The sequence below is a fragment of the Peromyscus maniculatus genome, chromosome 9 (assembly GCF_049852395.1).
Source record: "Peromyscus maniculatus bairdii isolate BWxNUB_F1_BW_parent chromosome 9, HU_Pman_BW_mat_3.1, whole genome shotgun sequence".
NCBI classification, from domain to species: Eukaryota; Metazoa; Chordata; class Mammalia; order Rodentia; family Cricetidae; genus Peromyscus; species Peromyscus maniculatus.
Window position 1 is genome coordinate 64,117,826 of NC_134860.1, and position 27,849 is coordinate 64,145,674.

The window sequence follows — 27,849 nt, forward strand, 5'->3', positions numbered from 1 at the left end:
CTTTCGGGAAAAGCCGGCCCTTGGCAGCCCAGCCCTGGTGGAAAGTTTGGTGTGGTCAGATCATGTTTTTCAGCTCTTGCTCGGCTCTCCAGTGGTTCTGTTTTGACAGGTGTATCCAGGGTTGGTGCAGCAGAGGTTGCCAGCTCAGCCCTGGCCTGGGGAGACGAGCTGGGGGAAGGGCAAGTTTGCCCAACCTTGTCCTGTTCTGCAGGAAGAAGGGAGAGGTTGCCAGGGTGATATGAGAAAGCAAGCCTGGAGTTTTCAGAGGTACTGAGGGACTGTGGCTCGGGTTTGTGGCTTCTAGGAAGCCCCACGGTCTCTTTGGGAAACCCAGGAATAATTTTAGGGCTTTGTAAACTTTGGAATTAAAGTCACACCAACAGCAAAGCCTGTGCTTTGCATCTAGTAGTGGAAATCTCACAGGCTATCACCTCTCCATGAAGATTCAGACTTATCTCAGCTCTAGTGACATGCAGCGAAGCAACTGAACAGAGCAGGATAAAGACAGCTTGGTTAGGGCATATAAATGTGAACCCCGAGGCACAGGGCAGTCAACCTCCCCCCCCCCCACTCTGTGTTTTCTGAGACTCTGATGGTCCAAGAGATCAGCACTGGGCCTATGGTCCCACAAGGAAGAAGAGTCCAGCAGGGCTGGAACCATGACCTATCCCGGCTCGATGTCCACTGACGGACCCTGTTGGGTAGCCTACCCAATCCCCACTCTCAGACAAGTGGCATCCAGCTCACAAGAGCTCATGTTGAGTCATAATATACATTCAGGCTTTATTGTTCCAACTGCCCACTCCTAAACCCCAGTCAGTTCTTTGGGATTTCAATAGACTTGAGCAAAAGTTCCGACATTCTAAAGGACTATGTGGTGACATGGGACAGAGGGATGAGAGAAAGAAAGGGCAGAAGGGCTGGGCTTGGCTCTCTCAGTGCAAGGAGAGTGCTGGCCTCCTGCTCGGGCTGCTCATTTGCAGAGGAATGTCAGTGAGGCCTAAGAAGCTTGGGTTCTGTGTGATGGTCACCATTGGATGGTGGCTGATGTCTGTGGAAGACTGACTACTGCTGGGTACCCGGGATTGACTGACTTATGCAGCCATCAGCTCACTGGGACTCTCTGGAGCCGTGCTCTTCAGGAAGTCAGTAAGCATAAATGAAGCCATAGGGTTGGGCTTAAGACCGTGTCTGGAAAAGCCTAAGTCCTTGTCTACTGTGTGAGGATGCAGCACCAACGTGGTGCCCGTTCTTCCGGGTGTGCAGAGGGCCACCTTGAACCTCTTGAGCTGTGAGAACAGAAATTTCTTGTTGTTGGAAGCATGCAATCTGGCGTGCTTTCTAGTGGCAGCTGAGTAGCCCAATACCCTGGTAACTGGCCAGAAGAGCTTCCCAGGAATCTCATGGGAGGGAGCTAGAGAGCCATTAAACAGCTTGCCCAAGGCTGTCTCAACATGGATTTGTCTAAAAAACTAGTTATGTCTGTGGCCCACAGAAGCCAAGGCATTCCCCCAGCTGTGAGGCAGAGGTGGCCCATTATACATTATAAATGGTAGTTAAAACTGAGTTCCTATTTGTGAAGTGCCCCAGATGGCATGTGGCCTCTGCCTGACTCCACCATTGTGTTTGCGTTCATTGTTACCATTGTCTGGTGTGGACCTCTGGGCTCTGGCATGCCGTGACTTATTGCCACCTTGCAATCAGAGCAGCTGTGATTACTCATAAGCAACTTTTACGAGACTGACTTTTACCCACCTAAGATTCTCTTATGGAATGGGAGGGCAAGAGGACTCACAAGGTTCATGGAGTTCTCAGTCCTTCTGGAGGATATGTAAGTGCGTAACAGTTGCTGGAGAGAGCATGTGTTACGTTGGTGGTGGTGTATCTGCCTGCTAGCTGCCCATGCTCCTGTGAGTAATTCCAATTAAACTCATTGATTCTCCAAGCTGGACTTGGATGGAGCTGTTTCTTTGTTCTGTGATTGCTCTCTCTCTGGGGAACAGAAATGGCTTCTTAGGTAAAGCCATGCAACACTGTCCTGCTGCAGTGCCCACTGGATTTCGCTGCTAGCTTGCCTATAGTTCCTGTCCTCCTGTGAATCGTGTTGTCACATGTCCCTTCCTCCCTCTTTCTGTCTGCTGTTACAGCTCCCTGGGGCAGGTAAACCCTTGAGTCAAGGGGTTAGCAATGGGATTTTCACCTAGACTCTAAGAATCACAGCTGAAGGGCAAGGCCCACGTGTGGCCAATCTCAGTCCTGTTCTGTTGGACCTCATGTAAACAGAAGATGTTGGACAGGGGAAAGGAGACAGGTACAGGGAGGGGAATCACTGAGTGACGGAAATGAGGGAGCAGCCAGGTGTCTGATGGAAGGGGTGCAGTGTTTGATGTCTTCTCCCAGTAACCACAGGACTAGCTGGACTTCCGGCTCCATAGTCCCTAGCTTACCTACGGCACCATTCCATGAGGGGACCCTGTTTTCATGGATGAGTTCAGTGGTGTCTGCCTTCGGCCTGTGTCCTTAAATTAAGTGGTTCCTCAAATCACACTGTTAGGGGCTGGTTTATAACAGCTCAGGCCTCATAGGACTTTTTTGTATCTTTGCTCTTATGTTCTCAAATTGATTGTTTTTTTTTTTTTATCCCTGTGTCTTTTCTCTTATTTTGTCCTCCAAGCTCATCCCTTGGAATCAATCCCAGATCCAGCTTTGCTGGGATTTAACTCCAAGACCAGCTGATACTCTCACTTCGGCATTTCTTCATCCCAGAGCCTGGCCTAATTCTTCCCCTGCCAGTAGTGTGGCAACCAGTAGTTCAAGATTTCTGGAGGTTGGCTCGTAGTCCGAGAGTGTGAAGTGACTCTAGTAGCCTGTCTTTCCTGTTGTCCTTGTCCTGCCCCCTGGGTGTCACCATTCGGAACACGCCCCGCCTCATCCCTGAGACTCACCCCCACCCCCGACTTTCTCCTCCTTCCCCTGCCTTGTTTCAATCGAGGCTATAGACATGTCTGCTCTTCTGAGGAACGGTGACCAGGTTGGGCTTAAGGGTCACAAGGCCTTACTCACCCTCGTGACCCTTAAGCAATGAACTCAGCGGCCCACATACGGCAGGTGCTGTGGGAAGGATGGATCTCATGCCACACAGATGGGCAAGGCCTGTATATGGTGGCCTCATCTCAGTTCTTCCACCTTTTTACTCCTACTAAGTACCCCTGACTCATACATACCCCACATCAAACCAGTACCCAGGCTTTGCACAGGGTAACGTTTGACTTAGCAAATGAACTTTCTGTCCCTTAAAACCCCTTGTGGAGCAAGGCCCAGTCTGATTTCCAGGGAACGCAACTGACCACTGTTCTTGCAGAACCCTTGGGGCAAGTCTGGCCTTATCTTTTTCTCCTTTTGGCTTCTTTGTTTTAGAGACAACAAGTGGAAGCAGGAAGCATCCCTCTAGGGTCTCGGCCTGTCCTATTTCCTATTTTCATTGTAGACAAATAACTACAGGGTCTAGCTGCAAGCTTTAGGGGATGCACTGTCTCCAGCTTGGCCCTGCCCTTGATAGTAATTTCTTAGACTCTTGTTTGGGCTTCCCTGTCAACCACTAGAACATCCAGAGGACCCCAGTTCTCAGATTCTGCAGCAGAACCCTTGACAGTGATTCCCCTCTGAAGATCAATATGAAATGGATTCCTGAAGGGATCACATCCTCAGGTTGAGTACAAATACTAGAAGACACGTTCCTCCTGGAAACAGCTCTTTACTGGGTCAGTGATACTGTGTTGCATGATATTATCATAGGTAGACAGGACAATTATTTTGCAGGGGGTAGGTGGGTCGTGCAAGCCCGTTGCACGCTGATGTTGAGGAGGAAGGTGGCACAGAGGCTGTGAGCAGGAAGAAGACATGTCTCTGAGGCAGTGCAAGGGAGGAGATAGCTCTAAGTCTGCTGGAGTCTGAAGGAGCAGGGCAGCCTTACAGAGAGTGAGTCAAGATAATGCAGGCCTTTCCCAGCATCCCTTTCTGCCAGTGTATGCAAGAAGTTCATGAAAGATGAGAAGCAACGTCAAAGGCTCTTTGTGCATGTCCAGGCTCTTTCCTGGCCTAGTCCAGCTTGCTGCTCACGTGGGAAAGTGCTCCAGCCATCTTAGGTCATGGTGGGGTGAGGTCAGTGTGCATCTGTGGGCAGGACAGCCAAGAGTAGGAGGCAAGAGCCACCCTGTTATCAGGGGTGGGCCCTGCTACAGCTTCTTCCTCCCCGGCCACCGCAGAGAAGCCCCACTGGGAACACGCATGGCAGCCTAGGTTGAACAAGGGGTGGCATTGCAGAGAAGCTTCATCCCTGCCTTGTCCTCCCACCTCCACCCCTGCGGTCCTCCTGGGAGGTGGATAGCAGGCAAGCAGAATGTTCTGGGACCTGCAGGGTCTCTCCCTGCAGATGACACTCTGCTTGGGTTCTTTCCAGGCCACTCCTGCGATGCGGAGGTAAGATGAAGAAGAGGAAGAAGAGCTTTCTGGACGTGTGAATCAAAGCCCTCTGAACTTGTCAGGGGCACACCATGCACAGGACCTGAGAATGCGAGGCAGGCAGAGTTCTCCTGCCCTGTATGGAGCAGGGCACCTCCCTGTGACTCTGTTCCCATGGCTGTTGGGAGAGGCTCCCTGGAGTCTCATCTATAATGCCCCATTGGTTTCCCCTGGATGTTTTCAAGACCAGCAAGATGCTGTTGGCTAGCGTGGGTGTTAAGCGCCTGCAGACACCGGAGCTAGTTACCATCGAAGAGATCCAAGACAGCCTTCCCCAGGTATCCACCTCCCCAGGAAGCCATCACGGGGCGGTGGCAGCGGCGGCGGGGGTGGGTGGGGGTGGGTGTCTTCTTCCCTTTCCTCCTAACCAGCCATGGAAACCCAGTAGCCCGCCCCCTGGCCAGCAGAGAAACGGGGGGTGGGGGTGGGCAGTGAGCTGTTTTCTTACGGCACAGTCATTATTGGGGAGCTTAAGGCTACACAGTCAGTTCTAAGAGAGACATCCTTACATCAGGATCAAACAATGATTGTCTGTAGACAGTAGGTCCTTCTGGCTGCTTTCTCTGACCCCCCTCCCCAACCTGTATTGCAGCATCAGGCCAAAGACCTTCTTCAGTAGGGGCTGTGGTTCCCTGGAGGGCCTGGAGGCCCAGGTAATCCAGGGGGACCCTGGATACCTGGTTCGCCCTTAGGCCCTGTGGCTCCACGTTGGCCTGGTGACCCGGTCTTTCCTGAAATCCCTGGCTTTCCCTGAGGCCCCGAGGGTCCTGGAGACCCTCGGGGTCCCTCCGGCCCTGGGGGCCCTACATCTCCTTTGGGACCTGGCTGCCCCCTTGGCCCTCCAGTTCCAAAGCTGCCCTTTGAGCCTTTGTATCCTTGAAAGCCTCGGGGGCCAGCTGGCCCTCTTTCTCCCATGGGTCCTGGTTCCCCAGGCTGCCCCTGAGGACCCTGAGGTCCTGGGGGCCCCAGGCTGCCAGAATCCCCTTTAGGGCCTCTGTTTCCAAGAGGTCCTTTCATGCCTGCATCTCCTTTGAGTCCTCTTGGTCCTGGAGGTCCGGGGACACCTAGGGTTGGATAGAAGAGACAGGTCACTCATGAGCCACAGGGACAGTGGAGGCTCAGACAGAAGCTTGGCCCAGGGCTTCCATCACTGGACTATTAGGTAATTGCTTTACTCTTGCTGGAGTGGGTTAGACCAGTAGGTTCTATGCAACATGTATTAGTGTACATGGGCCTGGTGTACTGCTGGTTCTGGTGTCCTAGTTCTGACATCCAGGCTCCCCTGAAGCTTCACACACAGCTAACAGGACAGAGCGCAGGGCTGTGGGGAGTAGGGGAGGCAGGGGGAGGGTGCGTGGTAATCCAGGATGCTCTCATCCTGCCCTAGGGCAGCCTGACTTTCTATACTTCCGGTGGGTTTTGAATGCTGTTTTCACACCCTGCCCTACCTTCTGTGACCTCCTGGGCCTCTGGCATCAGGGACACGGAGGAAAAAGGAGAAGAAAGTAAGGTAAGGCCCATCTCCCAGAAGCATCCCAGAGAAGGGCTGCCTCTCCAGGAGGTCCACTCTAACCACTCCAGCCTCTCCCATGAGTCCCTGCGGCTGCTGCTTTCTGAACCTTTAATCGGCCCAGAGAAATCAGCGCAGCGAACGCCAGCGCTGGATGTGTATCTCATGGACTCTGAGAAAGCAGTCTCAGAAAGACAACAGGTCATTTCTTACATCTTAGCACCGGGCATAGAGCCTGGTCGGCAGTCAGGAGAGCTCGGCGCTTGTGAGAAGAGGCCGTCTCTCCATCTGTAGGCCTCTATTATAGGACGGTGAGGAAGAGGTGTGACTTGCAGTGTGGAGGCCATGCGGGGAGTCAAGTGGCCTCCCACCCCGCTACCTGTCTGAGTAAGTCTGAGAGTCACCACCTCTTGGATCTATACCAACTCTGAGGATATGCGGCAGAGAGTAGCTGCCACTCCCCCAGGGTCGTGTAGAATGCCTTAAGGCTACAGGGTGACAGACAGAGCGGGGTCTGAGATGAGGGCAATTGTGGAGCAAAGAGCCCCAGCTATCGTGGAGATGAGGCTTGATGCGGACCTAGCTCTTTTTGGCGGTCTCTGTGTGGCTGAGGGGCAGGGTTGATGGGAATTGTGGGTCCCAGAGCCTGACTCAGATCCCCACGAGAACTCTGCTGGCACCCCCGCCGCTTTACAATGAGGTGTCCAAGGTTTGTCGGCTGGGTGGGGATCTAGTCCAGGTCCTTCAACCAAAACCTGGAGAGTGAAGGGAGATCCCATGGGTAGGCTGCGGACTGGTCCAGCTGGTAAAATGCTTGCTGTTTTGAGGATCTGAGTTCAATTCCCAGAACTGGTGAAAAAAAGGAGGATGGGTGGGTATGGTGGCCTGTGCCTAGTACTGAGGGCTCGGAGGTGGGGGGCGATTGGAGACAGGTGGATCCCTTGAGTTTGCTAGCTAGCCCACCTAGCCTAATTGTCAAACTCCAGGCTAATGAGAGACCCTGTCTCAAAAAATAAGGAAGATGTCTCCTAAGGAACAAAACCTGAGGTCCACACACATCTGTACACACAAATGGACCCACAAGGACCTCTCTCTGTGTCTCTGTCTCTGTCTCTGTCTCTGCCTCTCTGTCTCTGCCTCTCTGTCTCTGTCTCTCTGTCTCTCTCTCTGTCTCTCTCTCTGTCTCTCTCTCTGTGTCTCTCTCTCTCTCTCTCTGTCTCTCTCTCTCTCTCTCTCTGTGTGTGTGTGTGTGTGTGTGTGTGTGTGTGTGTGTGTGAGTGCAAAATGCTAAGAGCTTCTGGAGTGGAGACTAGAACTCAGTGGGGTCTTTGAGGGAAAGGATGATGTGTCTGGAGAGCTGAGAGCTCTCTAAGTTGCCAGAATCTTATCTGTGGTCCTGGATCACCTTCATCCTGGCTGATGTGACCCCCACTGCCCCTTGCTTCCCAACCTCTGCTGTTCCCTGCATCCTTCTCAAAGTGTTTCTATGTGGAACCAGGTCAGTGAATATCTATTATGACCTAAACTGGAACCAGAGCCTGGACAGCCAGCCCCACAAGAGCCAATAAAAACCTTCAGTCAGCTACCGACACCGCCTGCCATGGGACGCTGCTCCTCCTCAGCTCACGTGGCATGCCAGCAGAGGCGCTCGGGGGCTGAGGACAGCTGGTGGGTGATGGTCACCGCCTGGCCGTTTTAGAGAAACCAGGAGACAGGAGCTGCCCTTTTATTCCCAGAGAGTCCCTCACTGCACAGTTACCAGCCCGGCACAGGCCCACGCTGGTGCCCACCCAGGGTCCACCTCCCCCAGCCTGGCAGGTCTCTCTGGGAACTGGCAAAATCACAGTGCCTGTCCTTATTCTGCTCCTGGCATCTGGAGCAGCTGAGATTTGGAGAAGCAGAGGGCCATTCAGCAGTGGAGAGGCCCTGTGAGGCGGTGTGGCTGATGGAGCAATGCTGGGCAATCCTTCCCCCTTCCAGAACTCAGAGTTCAGCGGAGAGCTGTACTAAATATCGTTTGTAGTTGAGTTAATTTAACACATACAGCCTTAGCTGTCCTTAATATAACTTTGCACAACTGAATGTCAAGGTGCTCTGTGGCTCTACAGCCCCTTGTCCTGACCCCTAGCCCCGTTACTAGGTGGGGACTTGCATCATGCCTCTGTCCCTGATCCTTCTTGGGAATTCCTTTGGATTGGTCCTCCACCTGTCTGGGAACAGGCTGCCCTAGGGGCTTCTCCAAGTCCTCTAGCTCTCCACTCTTTTTGACTTTGGATGTAAGTGACTGCACCCCACGTCCAGTCTGAGCATCTCATGATAACAAGGGTGTTATGCCCTGCCCCTGCCCAGGCCATCTGATAAACCTCACCATCTCCTTGGGGCCCATTTTCTCCCATGCCCAGAGGAGCCCAGCAGCCACTGTGAGTGTATCTAGGGCCTCCATGTCAGCAGCAAAGGAGAAAAGGCAGAGCCAAAAGGCTGCCCTCCCCGCCACACCACCACTCACTCCCTGGGCGTCTTTCCAGGGCAGATCCAAGCCTTCTTTCCCCCGAGGGAGGAGTGTGTGCCCATCATGCTTGGGGTAGACAATTGGGCAGAAGCCTCAGCCTTGGTCGGACCATGCATTCTGTCGTCCCAAGCTTGAGTACAAGGAGGACCCGGGAGAGAAAGTCCGCCTCTTTCTCTGTGCACACTCTTGGGGTCACCGCTGCAGCTCCCCCTCTGAGAACCCAGATGAGTCCACGGCAGCAGCAGGAGGACCAAGTACCAGGCCCCTCTACCAGGCTTCCTCCCCCAGCTACCCCTTCTGCCCCTCAGCAACCTCCAAAAGGGATGCATGGGTCTCTTCCACCCAGTTTGGAGCCGTCTGAAGAGGGAGGCTCTAGAATCCTTCTCTGAGGAGCACTGAGGGGTCTGTAAAGTGTAGAGAGAGTCAGGCATGGTGGTGTACAGCTATAACCTGAGCCCTTGGGAAGCAAAGGCAGGAGGACTGTGAGTTCTGGGACATCCTGGGCTACATAGAGTCTGGACAGCTGGATAATAAGAACTTGTCGCAAGAAACAGCACTTGCCATCGTGTGCAAGGTTCTGGATTCTATCCTTGGTCCCTCCATTAAAAGAAAAAAGGGGATGGGAGTTCAGAAAGGCTCCTTTCTTAGATGCTCAGATGACTCAGAAGAATTGTGGGGCAGGGGAGCCCCGTCTTTCCCGGGACAAAGTCAACCACCAGCAGTTAGGATGATGGGGAGCAAGATGACTCAAGGCTGAGACCAAAGCTCCCACCGGGATAGAGTTCCAGTGACCTGTCAGTAGTAACAAGACACTGGTGTGGGCAGAGTACAGGGCAAGAAGAGGAGGGCTCAGAACTGCTCTGAGCAGCCAAGAGGCAAACACCAGCATGGTGGTTGAGGTAAGGAGTCCCCATGGAGGCTGAGGTAAGGAGTCCCCAGGAGGCCCATCATTATTCAGGAAGCTACAGGCTGTAATTAGGCTCTTGGGCCCATTAGGAACCAGCCACAACTGACTGCATGTCTGAGGTGAGTAGAGTGGGTGGTGATTCTGTGGTCCATACTCAGGATTAGGGAAGATGAAAGGATCAGGAGCGGCTGGAAGATTCTAGTATCTCAAGACACAGTCCTGCCCATCCATCCACGGTATAGTGAGCCATTGGTAGGAGGGCTCCACGGTGCCTCTCGTAGTCAGCTCACTAAGACAGAAGGAACTAGAAATGGAGGAGATGGTTCCCTGAGTGAATAGCCCAATGGAAGATGCCTTGTCCTGAACCCTGAGACCCAGGTTGGAATGCCAGCTCTGGCATTAGCATGTTAGGTGGCTGGACTTGACCTTTCTCTGTCTCTGTCTGTCTGTCTGTTTGTCTCTTCATTGACCTCAGCCAGGGATTCTCAGTCCTAGCTGTGCTCATCAAAAGAGCACTGAGAAAATGTTGATGAACTTCTGTGTCTGTTGAGGGCGGGCTGGTGTGTAACCGTCTACACTGCCAACCAAGAGTAGAACTGTTAAGAGACGATGCAGAGCATCTTCCTGGGAGTTCTGAAGTGACCCCAAGGACTGAGATCCCGGGAGAAGGCTCTCCCTGGTGCCAGCCTGCCAACCTCTTCTGCTTCTCCTCTCAAGGCACTGTGGGGAGTGATCGCTCTGTGTAGAGAGGCTGAAAAACCAAATGGAAGAGTGCAGCTGGATAAACTGGATGTGCTGGCTTATGCCTGTAACCTTAGCACTTGTGAGGTAGGTGGATCATGAGTTCCAGATCATTTCAGATACCGAGTTTGGACAACATCTTAATTGAAAAACAAACAATAACAAAATGTTTGCAGGGATACTACACATTACATTCCCTCATTGTCTCATATTAGATTGATTTATAAATTTACTGCTCTTTAAAAGGCTTACTTAATTTTAGTTTTTGTGTTATGAGTGTCTTGCCTGCATGTATGTAAGTACGCTGTAGTGGGCAGCCATTCCAGCTTTGATCTGGAAGTTCCAACCCCCATCGAGGCTTTGGTAACTGTTACGCCTACAAAGCAGAGCCAAGGGAGGACCCGGATGGATGTCCTGGACCCTGGATGCTGGAGGTAGACCAAGCAGAGTTCTCCAGAGAACACCGCCGGACTGCGCCACACCTTTCCCAGACTCTGTAAATGATCCCTTCACTTGTAAGTTACCCCACAAAATAAACCTCCCTTTTAAATACGTGGAAAAAAAAAAGAGTGCAGCTGGGGCGCCAAAGAAAACTCTCAGCAGCTTTCCAAGGCTGGGCAGACAGAAGTGGGGCTCACAGCCACTGACCCCTCTTCACTGACACCTGCATACCCATCCCCTGTGTCCAAACAGAACTGTTTTCCCCTGCTTTAAAGTAAAATTCTTTGCCAGGTAGGGGTGGCTCATGCCTTTAATGCCAGCACTCGGGAGGCAGAGGCAGGTGGATCTCTGTGAGTTCAAGGCCAGCCTGGTCTACAAAGCGAGTTCCAGGACAGCCAGATTTGTTACACAGGGAAACCCTGTCTTGAAATGCAAACAACAAAAAAAAATTTATTGTGCGTGCGTAGTGTTTGCATGTATGTGTGTGAGCATGTGCTTGGAGGTCAGAGGACAGTTTGCTGGAGTCAGTTTCTCCTTCCACCTTTCAGGTCCTAGCTACTGACCTCAAGTTATCAGATTTGGCACATTAACCTGACAAGGCTCTCTTGTCAATTTTACTGTTCCCTCCTTAGCTCCTGAATCCTTATGGGTTACGGCAGGATAGAGCAGGTGGTACTTACGGAGCAAGCGTTCAAGTTTAATTCCTTGCACACTTGGCTTCTACCCTCCATTCATACTTTCAGTTATTCATTCACTGAGCAAACACATCCAGAGTGCCTTCAGGGCCCATGGACTGTCAGATAGTGGTGAACAGGAAGAGGAGCTTATGTCATCAATAATTGCACTTTGTAAGAAGGCCTTATATTAAGACACCCTTTTTAGGTTCTTATTACTGTTGTCACTGAATCTCACTATGACCCCATGTGGTACTGGTAGGACAGGTATTAATGGTCGTGTTTGTGCTGGTTAGTGTTAACTGTCAACTTGACACAACCTAGAATTGCCTGTGAAGAGGGTTTTGATGAGGAATTATCACCATCAGGTAGGTCTTAGGGCATGGCTATGGGGGAGTTGTTTTGATTGTTAATTGATGTAGACAGGCACAGCCCCTTGTGTGCAGCACCATTAATACCTAAGTAAGGAGGCCCTTGCCTAGGTATAAGAACAGTGTAAGAGAGGAGAAGCCTGGCTGGGAGTGGACCAGCGATTAAGCAGGGAGCCTGCATGGATTCCTTTCTCTCTGCTTTTGACTGTTGATGGGATGTGACTAGCTGCTTGAGTTCCTGCCTTGGCCGCCCCTCAGTGATGGGCCCTAATCTGGAATTGGAAGCCAAATAAACCTTTCCTCCCCTAAGTTGCTTTGTGTCAAAGGAACAGAAATTAGAGTAGGACACAGTGGGTGAGGAGACGAGGTTGAAAGCGATGAAGAGCTCTCTACCCATCACTCAGCTAATGAGCGGTAATTTTTTTTTTTTTTTGCCTCTAACTCCCAAAGCATAGTCCTAGCAGAGACACTGTCTGGCACAACCATTGTCTAGCACAGACATAAAAATTATCTTAGAGACATAAATCTTTATCCTAGGGAGAGATAAAGATTCTAGGAGAGGTGTAACCAGCCTGGATGCACCACAGGATTTCTGTTTAGTAAATGGAGGCTGGGAATTAGAGCTGGAAGGGGCCGGTCCTACCCCTTCATTTACAGATGACAGAGCACAGTTGGGGAGACAAAGCAAGTGTGCCTGAAAGTCCCAGAGCAAATTACAACCCCCGCTCCTTTCCTTCAGTAGGCACCTGGCATCCCCTTAGTGCCTGTACCACTGCCGTCTCTACCTGTGTTCTAACCATCAGCTCTACACTGGCCAGACAACCCTTCACTGCTAGCTCCAGGGCCAAAGCCTTGGGGCCTGTCTGAAGGTGGAGGACTAGTTCCCTCGAGGTTGGGCTGTGCAATTTACCGGGAAAGATTCTTCCAGATTGGAGAAGTTGTGCATGTGATGACTTAAGCATCAGGAGGAATGTTGGCCAACAGACACAACTTAAAATCGCACCTTAGTGGCCACACACGTGCGTCCTCTCAGTGAAGTGATGTGGGAAGCTTTCGGTTCCCATGGAAACACTCAGTGCCTGGCTTTGTGGTAAACATAAAATAAGACAACAAATTAAACATCTTTTCCCCTCCCCGACCCCACCAGTCTATATCAAAGAGAAAATAAGCTCGGTGGCCATGGAAACATGAAGAGGTTGAACTGAGGGTCCCGTGTACTCAAACAGATGTCCTACCATTCTTAAGACACAGTTTTGTAATGACAGGTCTGCTGTGATCAAGGCAGCAGCAAATGTCAGTCTCCAAGGATTCCTCTGGGTACTGTCTCTGTCTCCTCCGTTCTCCATCCCTGGCCCTATAGTGAAGCAGGTCCTCAGTAGAAATGTCTGTGGTAGTTGCAAGCTTATGCTCTCAGCTTCTCCTTTCCTGAGTGCACAGTGGACACATCTTTAAGAACTTAAGTAGGGCACCAGGAATGTGTGCATGTGTGTGTGTGCGTGTATATGTTCATGCATGTATGGGCATATGTACATGTCATTGGCCAGGGGCAATGTCAGGTGTTTTTCTCAATTGGTCTCCAGCATATGTTTTGGAAATAGGGTCTGTCACTGGACCGGGAGCTCATTGTTTTGGGTAGACTGGCTGCCCAGTGAGCCAGGGGTCATCTCGTTTCCACCCCCACCCCCCAGTGCTGGGATGACAGGTATACACTGTCATTGCACAATGCTCCTGGCTTTTATGTAAACACTTGAAATTGAATTCAGACCCCTGTGTCTGTGCAGCAAATACTTTACTAACTAGTCCATTTCTCCAGTTCTCGGGGCTTTCAAGCTCTTGTGACCTATACACATTGCTTAACCAAACTCTCCTGTCTTAGGTTTCTGTTTTGTAAGGTAGAGTCACACCAATATCTACTTTTTCTACCCTCAAATTCCTCTTTTCTGTGGAGTATATGTCCATAGGCTCCAGTGGATGTGTGACATCACACATAGGAGTAGACCCCAGGTACATCACCTGTACCTTATATATGCACAACTATGAGAAAGTTAGGCACATCTCTCTCAAACTATGCAGTTTCCCACTTAGTATTTTCAGACCATGGCCGACCATGAGTAGTTGAAAGCATGGGAGGTAAAACTGCCAATAAGGGGGTGGAGGGAGCCACTGTCCAAGGCTTGTTATGAAGCTCCACAAATCAGTGTGTGTAAGTGGGCCATCCCCGGGAAACTTAGAATTTCCTCTGCTCTTAGAGTGAATTCAACACCACCACACAACTGACAGAATACGAACCCTAAGAGCCATCTCCTCATGCTCCTCCCTGGAGCACAGCACCCTAGAAGCCATTTTTGGTGAAATATGGTGGGAAGGCTTTGGTTCCTACAGAAATTCTCGGTGTCTAGCTTCATTGCAAAAATGAAAGATAACAATAAACAAAAAGACCACTCTCCCACCCCCATCAGCCCAGAGGGAAGAAAAATGGTCTCTAAAAAAATGGTGTCTAGTGGCAGCGCAAACACACTGTAACATCAAGTGAAGCTGACACAGGCTTAGGACTAGATGGCCAAAGAGGAGCAGGGTATCAGTGATGTAGGCTCCAAGACCAAAGGTGTCCCTGGTAACTGAACTGGAAAGGGTCGCTGCCTTGGATACTGGAGGATGTAAAGGCTGAAGGAGACTATATAGAGTGGACTTCGGGCTTCCTTCCTATGCTGCAAGGGCCTAGAAGATATCTTTTCATGAGGATTTGGGACTCAAAGGGAGATCATGAGAAGGTACAGTTCACAGTTTTGCCCAGTGACCCAGCAGCAAGGTGTCTGCATACTGTTGCGGCTTCATGCTCTGCTGGGTTAGAAGTTCCAGAAGGACAAATGCCTTCAGCAAAGACACAGTGGTGACTCAGTTGAACAAGAAGTTAGGCCACATGGCCACTTAAGGGCTCCAATGACTCTGGGCCAAGAGGGAGGGGAGAAAGAAGAGAAAGGCTGTGCTTGCTCACGTGACTAAGGTCAGTGGGAAACTTCCACACCCGACCCCTACATGAGTAACAGTGGGCTGGAACCTTCAGAAATGAAGGTTTCCGGTCATCCTATTAGAGGCAGCCATGATCCACAGGAATGCCGGTGAGGGCAAAGGGGATTTGGAACAGGAAGTGGAAGGAAGTGCGTTATAAATCCTAGCCGTAGGCACCAGCTTGATTACAACAATAAGGACCGCATTGTCGCAAGCACGTCTTCCTCACTTCCTGTAACCAGATCTGTGTGCGCACATGGCAGAAACTTCATTTCATCTTCTCTCTCAGTCCTTTTCATCTCTCTGTTAAAACACAGACGTAATGACTACATTGACCCCCATATTTGAGTTCTGAGATACGAGGAAAGTGAACATTGTTCTAGAGCCCTCCTCCTTCTATGGAAAACGTTAGTGTGCTTTTGGTTTCACACAGGATAGTTCATTGTACTGTGGTAGCTCAAAACACAGCCTTACGATCAGCTCCACTTGGAGACTGAGAGTGGCGTCTAAGGAAATGTGTGAGCTGCCATGTCGGTGCTGGGAATTGAACCGGGGTCTTTTGGAAGAGCAGCCAGTATCCTTAACCTCTAAACCATCTCTCCAGCTCTAAGGAGACAAGTATGGGTGACAAACTGACAAGGAGTAGATTTATGATGGCTAATTTTATGTGTCAATTTTAGGGGGCCATGAGGTGCCTAGATATTTGATCAAGCCTCACTCTGAATGTCTCTGTGAGGGTGGTTTTTGTTAAGGTCGACACATGGATTGGTGGTCTGAACAAAGCAGATTATGCTCCTTAATGTGGGCTTAGCTTTGTCTAAGCAGTTTAAGGCCAGGATAAAACAGAAAGTTCACCCTCCCCTAAATAAGAGAGTTCTTCCTGCCTGATATTCTTCCAAATGGGATGATCTCTACAGATCTTGAACTTGCCAGTCTTTCTAGTCACACAAACTAATTTTTATGATCTGTCTGTCTGCCTGTCTGCCTGCCTATCTATCACTTAACTATCATTGACTTAACCTACATTCTGTTAGTTCTGCTTTTTTTTTTTTCTGGAGAATTCTGGTGAATAAAGGAACTTAGGGAGCTGGAGGAGAAGAAGAATGCAGAGTGATGGACCTCTGAGGGACACATAGTTTGACAGACATAAAAAAGCATTAATGAAGAGGGAAGAAAGGGAAAAAGTCAGTATAAATGGCTTCAAAAAGACGGGTCTGCATACTTGCCTATGTGGGCTAAAAGAAATCCATGAATAAATCAAATTTTCTGTGAAAGGTAAAGTCAGAAACCACCTCACCTTCACCAGGAGGTTTACAAGAACCTCCCTCCCTCCCTCCCTCCCTCCCTCCCTCCCTCCCTCCCTCCCTCCCTCCCTCCCCTCTTTGATGTGCTCCTTTTTTTTGAGATGAAGCTTCACTATGTATTTCTGAGACTTAGTGTATAGTCCAAGCTGTCTTTGAATCCACGACCATTCTCCTGCCTCAGCCTCCTGAGTGTTGGGATTATAGGTGTGCACCATTAAGCCTAGCTTACAAAGACAGAAATTTTAAACATTAAAAAAATGATTTAATTTTACTTGGGTATGTGTGTGTGCCCACTTGGATGTGTATACCATGTGTGTACATGTGCCTGTGGAGTCCAGGAGAGGGCTTCAGACCCCCTGAACTTAGAGAGGATCAGCCTCCTTATTATGTGGGTGTGGAGGGAACTGGGAACGGAACCAGGTCCTCTGTAAGAGCAGCAGGTGTGCTTAACCACTGAGCCCCCTGAAGACATTTCTTAACATTGCCTGTTGCTTTGGAAGTTGGTTATAGGATGATTTCAGCACTCTCTACCTAGCATCCTTTAACTATGTACATACTATTAGAGATTTCCCTAAAATCAAATGCTCCTGTATACAAAAAACAAAAAAAAAAAACAAAAAACAAATAAACCCTGAGTTCCTGGAGAACCCTGCCCACCTCCTCTTACCTCGGATGACAGTGACATTTCGAAGGATTTCTCCATGCTGTGTGTCCACAGCCTTCATCTCCTCCATGATCATGGAGAGGTTGCGGACATTGAAGTCCAAGCGAGCACTGAGCAGACTGAAGCGCTCCCGGAGCAGGTCTGTGGTGCCCAGCATGAGGGAGACAGACTTATTTAGGTAGTAGAGTTCCTCAGCATGGGTGTGGAAGCCCAGTGTGCAGGACAGCCTCACATCGTCCAGGTACTTGAGCATGCTGTGCACGTGGTTGTCGGTGGCGTTGATGTTAGTGAAGATGGTGCCAATTTCGATCTCGTGAGAAGCCATGCGTCCTTCCAGGGACTCGAACCTCTCCACTGTGCGGTTCTGGGCATATCGGGTGTGGTATTGGAGGTCATGCATGTTCTCCTCGTGGTCATCCAAGAAGGAGGAGATATTGTCCAGCTGTAGCTGCAGGCCCATGACCTGCAGCACCAGGTCATGCATGCTCTCAGAATTCTGGCTAATGCGCTGTGAGGAGGCCCCCAGGGTGGCCTGAATGGTCTTGACCATTTCCCCAGTCTTGGCAGAAGTGCTGCGCAGACCCCCAAAGAGCCTGGTGTAATTCTGCCAGTCTGTGACTATCTTCTGTAGGGTCAGAGTCTCCTCGTCTGTCTTCCGCTGGATCCCATGGATCCACTCAGCGGTCTGGCCCACTGTGAAGTTGATCTGGTGGACAGCAGCCCTGACGTCATAGCACTCCTGGGTGAGGTCCTTCAGAGTGGTGTCCATGCCTGCTGTGGTGGCCTGCCAGCCCCTCACCTGTGCCAGGAAGAGTCCGAGGGACTGATTTACCTGGTGGATGGAGAAGGAACAACTGCCCATCTCCTGGGAGATTTGACTGCTTGTGGTGGTGAGCAGCTCATGGGCCTGGGAGGTCTGGTCCAGCTGGACCTCCTGGGCCAGCAGCATCTTCTGAAGCCCCTCCAGCTCCTCTTGGAGCTTCCTGATCTCCTGCCCCAGCTGCCCAGCCTCTCGGCAAAAGGAGCAATTGTCCAGGGCTTTTGGGTCTTCAGGAGAAAAGGGGACAACATTTTCAGTTAAATGGGACAAAGGTGCTTCGTGTGTGTGTGTGTGTGTGTGTGCGCGTGTGCGTGCGCGTGTGCGTGCGCGTGCGCGTGCGTGTGCGTGTGTGTGTGTGTGTGTGTGTGTGTGTGTGTGTGTACATGTTTATTTGCATGCAGGCATACACACATATGTGTGTGGGTCTGAGGACAACCTTAGGTGTTGTTTCTCGGGTGCCATCTATCCTGATTTTCGAGACAGATCCCCTCACTGGCCTTGAGCTTGTCAATCAGGCAAGGCTGGCTGGCAAGTGAGCAACAAGAATCCACCTGCTTCCATCACCTTAGCCCTGGGGTCACAAGCTTGTGCTACCACACCCGCCTTTTCCACATGGGTTCTTGGGATTAAGCTCAGGTCACAATGCTTGTGTGGCTGAGTTATCTCCCTAGCCCCAAAGGTACTTCTTGAAATGCGGGCACAAAGAACTGACAAGTGGCTTCCAGACTCTGCTTCCTTTCCTGCTACAAAAACCCCTCTCAGAAATCCCTGTGGAATTCCATCTTTACTCTACAATCTGAAGGGCAGGATTTTGGATAATTTTTTCCCCACAGTATCACTGCATTCTCAAGAACAGATCTTAGTAACTGTTCTGAGGTGACCAAGAACCTCCATTGTGCACTTCATTTTAAAATGTCTACACATATTTTAATATCTGTTGTCTTGGTTGAAATCTCATAATGTATTTGTGAGGAAGGTGGCCCTGGTGAGTTTTTTTTCTTGTGACTCCTAAGGAATAAGACAGAAAAGCAGCTTACCAAATAGAACTCTATTATTAGGTATTAGGGCAGCGCTTTCTATTCACCAGAGAGATGATCCTTAAACCCACAGATGCTATGGCTCCTTCTTACTCACTCTCTTTTAGAGTGCTCCTGATTGGAGAGCAGGATAGAGACCATTGTGAACTGTGCTGTGGTTTAAGGCCATTGATCTGAAAGGGGCTCATGTATCAGGAGGCTTTGCAAGGTCTTAGAAATCATTTGAGATGCATGAGGGTATTTTGAGAATGGACCATGCTTGCTTTCCTTGTCGCCTAGGGTCTGTGGCTGGATCAACAGACCATATAGAAACTGCGCCCAAGTCCTTGTTGTATCCCAGCATCCCAATCCTCCTTGGATAGACAGTGCTCAGCCAGAGAGGGAAGCAGGGATCAGTGGCTGGTCTGAGAGAGTAGGCAGCACCTATCCATCTTTTGATAACACAGGATGGAGGGCCCTGTGTACTTCTGGACACTAGAATCTTACCCAGTCCTTGAAGATTTTCCTGCATTGACACAAGCTTCTTATTATAGATGGACTGGGCCAAGGAGATGTCTTCTGAGAGAGAGTCCACCTTCCTAAAAACTGGGGAAACAGAAGAGACACCGAGCTGGGTCATGGTTCAGAAGTAGCCATCATTGGTGAGATCATTTTACTAGTCTGCCACTGAAACCATTTGTGCTTCTCCAGGGTATAAAAAAAATCCTCTCTTGTTGAGGACACTCAAGGTACCTCTTCTCCTAAGCTTACAAAGTTTGATGTGTAGATATGACTGATGGTCCATCTTGGAAATAACCCTTATCTATGATGGTTGTGAGGACATGATTTTTCCCTTGGGATAAATGTTTGGATGATAACCCTTTGATTTGTACAAATCCTCAGTAAAGGCTTCCTCTAGAGCAGCCTCTGCTACCTTACAGTTCACCCCAGCCCAGGCCCCACAAAAGCTGTTGTGTCCCCAGGGTTTAGAGCATGGCTCAGCAGAAGCAGGGTACCTGGGCTGATCCGGCAGAAGCCTGGATAGCCCTGGCAGTGGTGAGAGGGTATGGGTTGGACTAATGACTGACACAGATCCTCTGAAGGCCATGTCAGGCAGAATAGAATTAGTTTCACCCAAATCGACTTAGTTCTAGACTCAGATTGACACGAAGTCTGTTGGGTGACTTGAGGAAGGTCAATGAACCTTTCCAGAATGAACAGAGTCATCTACAAAATGAAAACATGGAGCCAGTGACTTCTACAGCTCTTAGCACCTCCAAACCTGTATGTTTTCAATGATTTAGAATCTCTGGGCTCTCATGAACACTGTATATTTCAGATCTGTCAAGAGATCGAATTAATTAGTAACAGTGACATGTTTGAGAGATCCTAGGGACAATTTCACATACTGTTGGGTTGGGGTAGCACTTTACAGTTGGCAATACTTATTTCGTTTGAGCCTTCTCTCAATTAAGAACCTATGTATAGATGAAGGAAAAGAAATAAAGAGACCTGACCATTGCTATTTTGACTCTAATGTCTACTGGGCCAAGGTCTCATTCCATGTGTTCTCACTACTCACTGAACATCTCACATTTTGTAATCACATATTAATTTGTTTAGGTATTCCATGTGTTCTCACTACTCACTGAACATCTCACATTTAGTAATTATATATTAATTTGTTTAGGTATTCCATGTATTCTCACTACTCATTGAACATCTCACATTTTGTAATTACATATTAATTTGTTTAGGCATCGTCCTTATTTTTCCTGCCTTCTCATCTTGTTATGGTTTCAGTGTAAAATGTGTATTCTAGGCTCATGTGTTTGAATACTTGGTCCCCGAGGGGTGGCGCTGTTTTGGAAGGCATGGCCTTTCAAAGGTGAAGCCGCGCTGGAGGTCGTGGCTCACTGGCATGGGCCTTGAGACTCTTATAGCTAGGCCCCACCTTCCTTCTGCTCTCTGCCTTCTGCCTGACGTGGCAATGTGTTTGGCCGTCTCCTGCCCCACCATGATGGACTGCTCTCAAGTGATAAGCCAGAATGAATCCTCCCTCCCTGAAGTTGCTTGGTGTCAAAGCAAAAAGAAATGTAACTAATGCAGCCAGGGGTGTTGCTTCCCAAATACCGCCAACCAGGAGCATGACCACGTGCCTCTGCAGGAGGGTGTTCACGCTCAGGGTCAGTACCTTGGGTGACGGTCGCTCAGGCCTCAGTTGCTTCTCACTACACCCAGCCTTGTCACTAGTGTCAAGCAGGTTGGGACAAACAGATTTCAGTATGATGGGACCAAACTGATTTTAGACAGTTTACCGTAAACTCTTAGAATCTAGAAAGTAGAATCTACCTGGACCTAGCCACATGATAGCACTGTGGTCACACTGACGGCACCCTATATGAGAAGCACCGAAAGTCGGGTCTCCTGGCCTCACCTGCAGGACTCTGATTTTGTAGGTCTTAGTAAGACCAAGACATTTACATTTTAATGAATACTGAAGGCAAGCTTGATGCAGGTGGTACCCAGTCTTATCTTGAACAACACACACACACACACACACACACACACACACACACACACACACACACACACACACCATGGATGGTCTTAGAAGCTACTTGACCCAGTCAAAATCCAGGGCTCTACAACAGATTCACCTGGAAAGCTGAAAGTTATGGATCCACTCTATTACCCTGGGAATAGGAGAGGGCATCAGTAGTTCTGAAAACTCCCAAATGATTCCAACACAGACCTGTCAAACTCATCTCGTTATCCTCTTCTACTCAAAACCCTATAGCTAACCCTTAACCAGAGATTAGAAGCAAGTCTAATCTCCTAGAGGATTAACCACAATGAAGTCCAGAGCCAGGAAGATGCTTGTGTGGGTTGCAGGAGACAGATGTGGAGTGCTTGTCTCCTCGGGGGCGTTTTTGGTGTAGAAATCTAATCAGCCACTCCCAAGCAACCAGGGTCAAGGAACTCTGAACTCACCCAAAGAAGCCAGCACAGCCACGGCCACCAGGAGCAGAGCCAGGAAGAGGTACAGGATCCTCACCGACGTGTGCAAAGACAAATTCTTCTGACAGCGGCTGCAGCGGGGTCCTGGCCGGCCTGCAGAGGACAAGGAGACGGTGGTGGCTTGGGTTGGTGGTGGAGGCTGGAGTGGAACGCTCAGTTCCATGTTCCTATTCCGGCCTACCTCATCACTTTTCATGCTGGGCTCACAGTGGGAGTTTTCCACTTTTATCCCTTGCTTGCTCCTACCTAGACTGAATTTCTAGAACTTTCTGGAGTAGAGGAGACAGAGACTACCTGACCCCCTCCTTACCAGTCCTTCTTTCTTGGCAGTATCTTCATTTAGCCCACGAAGTGGCAAGATGCCTTTCCTCTCTACACGGGTCCTGCCAGTGGTCCACAATCCCAGCAGCCTGCTCACCCTCCTGCCTAATGCTATGTGCTCTCTTGCGTGCTCACCACAACCCAGTTTGCCCATGACTTTCTGGGTTACAGGACTGGAACTCTCCTGCCATGATAATTCCTCAGTAGGGGCAAATCGTGATGCTTTAGAGAGTGTGTCAGGGTTAAGATGTAACGTCCCACTCCTGGGGACTCCCTCAGCCCCAGGCACGCCAGAAGCTGGTCACCAGTTTTCAAACTGGACAAATAAGCTGTGGCTGTTTTGGAAACAAACAGGGAGTTCAAGTCCACCAGTCAGGCTGCTGCACAGAGGGGAGAGGGAGCAGGTGTTCCTGGGAACTCCGGGAGATGACCCCCGCCCACTGAGAGCGCATATGAAGGCCCCAAGGTGAGTTCGGCTTAGCTGTAAATGATGACTACTGCAGTGATTAAATACCTAATGCCTGCTCTACATGGCGCACTAGAATCAATTCAGAATTCTGAGGGCGGGCCTGGGGCATCACAGGGTGCGTACAATGTCCAGTCAGGGAAAGGAGGTAAGGTGTAATCTATACCGAATGCCACTGAGGGCCCTAGTCCATCCAACCAGCAACTCAAATAGCAGGAGCAGCAAAGTGGAATACAGGCCTTGGACACAGAGCATCTGGCTAGGGGAGTTGGTAAGGGTTCCTGTAAGGGCTCAGGGGGAGCCCTGGAGGCATCTGACACTTCCACCAAATGCTGATTTCATCCATACTGCACAGTCCCAGGCCACACCGCTCTGCCCTTCCATCTCCAAGGAACAGTAGGAAAATGAGGGCAAGAATTTTGGTACCACACATTCGGACACATTGCTCACCAGTCTAGAGATGAAGGCAGTGAACTCTCAGCTCATGGAGGAGATAGGGAGTCCCAGAGTACTTACCTTCTTGGGTGCATGGGAAGGATGGCATGTCCTCGTCTTCACCAGCCGGGTCCTCTTCAGTAATGCACAGTACATCCCTGTCACTGCCAGCTGATCTCACTGCAATGGAACCAGTTGGGTCAGACACTACTGCTGTGGGATGGTCTGTATGTCAAATTACTCTGATTGGTCAATAAATAAAACACTGATTGGCCAGTGGCTAGGCAAGAAGTATAGGTGGGACTAACAGAGAGGAGAAAAGAAAGAACAGGAAGGCGGAAGGAGTCACTGCCAGCCGCTGCCATGACAAGCAGCATATGAAGATGCCGGTAAGCCACGAGCTATGTGGCAAGGTATAGATTTATGGAAATGGATTAATTTAAGCTATAAGAACAGTTAGCAAGAAGCCTGCCACAGCCATACAGTTTGTAAGCAATATAAGTCTCTGTGTTTACTTGGGTTGGGTCTGAGCGGCTGTGGGACTGGTGGGTGACAAAGATTTGTCCTGACTGTGGGCAAGGCAGGAAAACTCTAGTTACACCCTACCTTGGCCACCAAGCCACTCCCTTCCCTCTCTAGCTTCCCATCTGGTATCAAGGCTCACACCCCATGCCCACCCAGTCCCTAGGTCCAATTCAGTCCACCTGAGACCTGATGTAAGCTGAGAAATGGGGCAAAGCTAAGACATAGAAAGCCAAGTTACTGAGACATCTCACCTATCTGGTAAAGAGATGTGCCCATCTCCCACAGTCTAGGAAGACACATAGGCCCACCTAGCCTGCACCTTGCTCAGACCCCTAGGGGTGGAACCAAGAGATATAACAATGTGTTGATTGACCCAGCACATGGAACAGAAGCAGAATTTGCCTGCTGCAGGCACAAATCTGATTTGGCCCTGCATGGGCTCCAAGACTGTGTCCAGTCAAGCTAGGAAGGAGGAAACAGAAATCAAGAGGTGGGCAGATAAGGGATGAGTACATTCTGCCTCCTGTACGTACTTCACTGGAGACTCACTGAGGTGTCAAAGGGGTCCAGAGTCAGGTGATTCCTAAATAAGACCTAAGTGAGTTGTCTCATTATTGAGAAAACTGTTCTTCCCTTCCCCTCCCGTCTCCTCTTCCTAGGAAAATAATGATGAGGAAGGTGTTCTAATAAAGAGGAAGAGCAACTGTGGGACCAACTTGGACTTTGCTCTGGGAAATGGGGATAAAAGCCAAGGATGGAACCTAAATTACTTAGACGAGGCATCTTTGACCCCCACTTTTAAAAAATAGTTTTATTTATTTAAATATTTAAATGTAAATTATTTTATTCATTTAGTCTGCAGGTGTGTATGTGCATGCACAGACACGTCATAACTAGCATGTTTTTTTTTTTTTAAATGAAGAGTTAGAACTCATTAACATGAGATTTTAACGTAGGTTTAGGTCTGATCATCAACAGAGAGATACTCAGAAAGAACAGACATACCCAAGTTTGACTGTGGTCTTCTCAAGAGAAAGTTCTGCTTACATGTCTTGACAGTAGCCATATACGCAATTAAAAATATTTTATTTATAATTATGTGTATATGTGTGTGTGCCTGTGTAGGGTATGTGGGTATGTGCAAGTAGGTGCAATGCTCACAGAGGCCAGAAGGCGGCATAGGATTCCCCTGGAGGTGGAGTTGTAGCCAGTGTGAGCCTCCTGACAAGGGTGTTGGGAACTTAACTCCAGTCCTCTGGAAGAGCAGCAAGTGCTCTTCACTGCTGAGCCATCTCTCCAGCCCCAAGCTATATATATTGTTGCCATGGCACCTGAAGCTACAGCTCAAATGACTGGTTAAAAAAAATCCTCTTTTTTTATACTTTAATGGCTTTATACAATTCCTGCAAGTGAATTTCCTGGATTGGACTATAAAGATATTTTGATGATAAGGTAATTAACAAGTTTCTCTCAAAGAAGGACATAAAAATTGTACTTCTAACTACATGGCGTATACCAATCTGCTGGCATACCCCAATGGGTCTCATAATAAAAACAAATGTGTTTATGAGTTTAACTCCAATTATCTCCATATTTTATCTTGTACATTGAAAAATTGTTGGTGAAAGGCTCGTGGTGGATGGACACTGTACCTCAGGGGCAAAGCAAGTATTTGCAATGTATGAGACCCTGGTTCAGCTCCTAACACACACACACACACACACACACACACACACACACACACACACACACACACGGAGACTCTACTTGGAGTCTGGAGATGCCGGGTTTTCTGGCCATCTCTCTGCCAAATGGTCCTTTTCCCTTAGCCCCTGTTCCTCTCCTTCCCCATTTTTAGAGGAACCAGCTGGGATACATGTTAGAATCTTTACTGAGAGGTGTGGCCTGACACTGACCAATCAGAGTGAGTGTCATGACCAATCAGAAAGGTCTTGGACTGTCCCAAGGTGAGCGAGACACAGTGACAGCAGTGCTCAAGAGGGACAGCTTCTGGGGGCCAGGATTTGCTGTGGGAACAGCGGCCCAGCTGCCCCCTGTAGGACTCCTGGTCACATGTTCCCATCAGCTCATACGTTGCAGACTCCATGCCCATGATACAGTCACTCAACCCTATATTTGTTTCCCCTCTGGCTTGAGCTCCTGGTTTAAATGTCTCTGTCCTCCCCATTTCCCTTCCCCCATCCTCCTCTTGTTTCTCTCCCAAGAATTCACCTTCTTTGGGGCTTGTTTTGCTTAATCCTTGGAGACTTCTCTTTTCTTTCATCTTAGCTGAGCATTTGGTAATACATTTGTCGTTGATCTCTTACCTCAAGTTTAAAGCCCAAAGAATATGCTGGAAGCAGCCAGTTTGCTTTCCTCGGCTTCATTTTTGAAATGTGGTCAAGTGTTGGGTCTGGCCTCAAGGCAGCCATCATGACAATCCTATAAATTTTACAGCCTAAAGTATCAGTTTTATGGTCAAAGAGACTGAGAGCCAAAGACATTAAGAATGTTACTAACGGCACACACACAATACAAGTGGAGAAGCCAAGATCTGGACTCAAAAATCTTCCCTCTCTGGCCCACATACTGTAACTGTGAGTGAGGAACAAAAGCTCTCCAGAAGTATTGCTGCTGCAACTACAAGATCAGAGGGTAGAAAGGAGAAGGGGCAGGCCCTTCACTGAGCCGGAAGAACTTTGAGGGCTGTAACAATGACCAACAGCCCTCGGGGGTTTTGTCGACCTTTGACACCTGTGTCTTCATGTCCCCAACACTGCCCTCCGTGGCCTCTGCAATCAACTGGGAAACTGTGATGCAGAGAAGATGGGGTGCTTGATGAAGTTCATTGTCAATTTATCAGAATCTATGTTCACCTGGGGATGGGCCCCCTGGGCATGCCTAGAGTGTGATTATCTTGATTAGAATTACCTGAGGTGGGAGGACCTGTCTGTGGTGGGTGACACCATTCCTTAGCTGGGATCCTGGAATATATACGTGGCAAAAGGGAGCTGAGAGGTTCATTACTCTTTGCTTCCTGACTGTGGATGGTGTGGCCAGCTGATTCGGGCTCAGGCTGTCTTGACTTCCTCACCATGATGGACTGTACCTCTAACTGTGAGCCAGAGAAACCCTTTTTCCCGTAAGTTTCTTTTGTCAGAATATTTTGTCACAGCGACAGGGAAAAAAAAAAAAAAAAAAACCAAGACAGTGGGCAAGAACACTTGAGAAGGAGAGGCAACCTTGAGCGGACTCGTCGGGGAGGAGGGTCCCATCACTGCCATAAGCCCCCTCTGCTTAGCCCCCCGGTCTGTCACAGCTCAACTGTCCCTTGCTGCATGTACTCCAGGGTTGTGGATTGAGCCTCTGTGGAACTCAGCAGGCAGCTCTCATGCCCGGGGCTTGAGTCCTAAGGGCAGGCAGGCTGGTTCAAAGAGAGGGGCAACAACGTTGGCTTTGAACCCGGAACAGTTTTTCATCATGCTTTCTGCCAGTGTTTCTACCGCTGCACCTGAAGACATCAGTGGCTCTCATGATCCCAAGACTCAGAGCCTCACCTCCAGAGGAATTCTGCCTTGAGGGAGGCTGGAGATGGAAGTGTTGGACCTTAAAAACACCCCTACTCCACAGCCTTAATTGATCCCTACAGTAGGCTGAGAAGGATATGGTATAAAAAAAAATAAAGAAATTAGTCTCTGGGTTTGATAGCTGGATGAGGAAATGTGTGTGTGTGTGTGTGTGTGTGTGTGTGTGTGTGTGTGTGTGTGTGTGTGTGTGTTGGTAAGCACTGTAAAGAAGAATGGCAGAGTGGGAGAGGAAAATAGGGATGAGACGCACAGTTTAATGGGGTACAACACATTTTTTTTGCATGCAACCCCATGGAATCAACCTTTTCAGCTTTGCTTTGCAACTTGGGTTGTGACCCTCCATCAATCTGCCAGCGGTTTACAAGGATTGCTTGGCCCGGGGCAGCTTACAGCTTACAGGGTGATGATCTCTTTCCCAAAAGCTTCGGGGCTAGGAGGACGAGAATTCTTGGGGCCGTTCTGTGCTTGTCCAATTAACACCTCAGCCGCTAGCTAGGGCGGCTCGGGCGAGGAGCTCTTTAGAACACTGTGCTATGAGGGCTTCTCAGATCTTCCCGCTGAGCCCCTCGGAGAGCGTCCCCTTCCTTCCTGTCCATGTCCTTCATTTCTCCCCGCAGTGTGCTTCTCGGCCCTCCCTCGTAACAGGGCCGTCTCCCCGTTCTGGCTCCAGAGCGTATTTCATCACTCCACTGTTTATAGCCTTTGCAAGGAATCTGGGATGATTTAAATGAAGCCTGGCTGACACCAGCCCTCAGCAACACACCCCTCCTAGAACAGCTTTGTCACACCCTTGCTCCCCCAGTGAGAGCCCCTCAAATTGCCTGCCATTAGCAAATGGGAGTTAATAAGGACCACCACTTTCCTGTCCTGCAAAGAGCAGTCCAGGTCCACCAAAGAGGGGAAGTGACAGTTCCTGAGTTGGCTCTCTTCCCCGTGATGACATCTCAGCTGCTCCTTAACTCATAGCCCTCCCCAGCCCCCACCGAGGGCTTCTCCTCTTCCTAGTC

General features: G+C 49.5%; 1 protein-coding gene across 2 annotated transcripts in view; it reads right to left on the reverse strand.

Moving 5' to 3' along the window:
- Window positions 1–3,738: 3,738 nt before the first annotated feature.
- Scara3 (scavenger receptor class A member 3) overlaps window positions 3,739–27,849 on the reverse strand; it is a 47,801-nt gene continuing 23,690 nt past the window's right edge. For both annotated transcript variants that reach the window (XM_076545233.1, XM_006988773.4), the window contains exons 2-6: window positions 22,812–22,910; window positions 21,482–21,601; window positions 18,995–19,093; window positions 16,655–17,698; window positions 3,739–5,585 (exon numbers count right to left, since the gene is read on the reverse strand). In XM_076545233.1, coding sequence (XP_076401348.1) covers window positions 5,134–5,585; window positions 16,655–17,698; window positions 18,995–19,093; window positions 21,482–21,601; window positions 22,812–22,839 — 1,743 coding nt within the window. In that variant the 5' untranslated portion in view covers window positions 22,840–22,910 and the 3' untranslated portion in view covers window positions 3,739–5,133. The remainder of the gene's footprint in view (window positions 5,586–16,654; window positions 17,699–18,994; window positions 19,094–21,481; window positions 21,602–22,811; window positions 22,911–27,849) is intronic.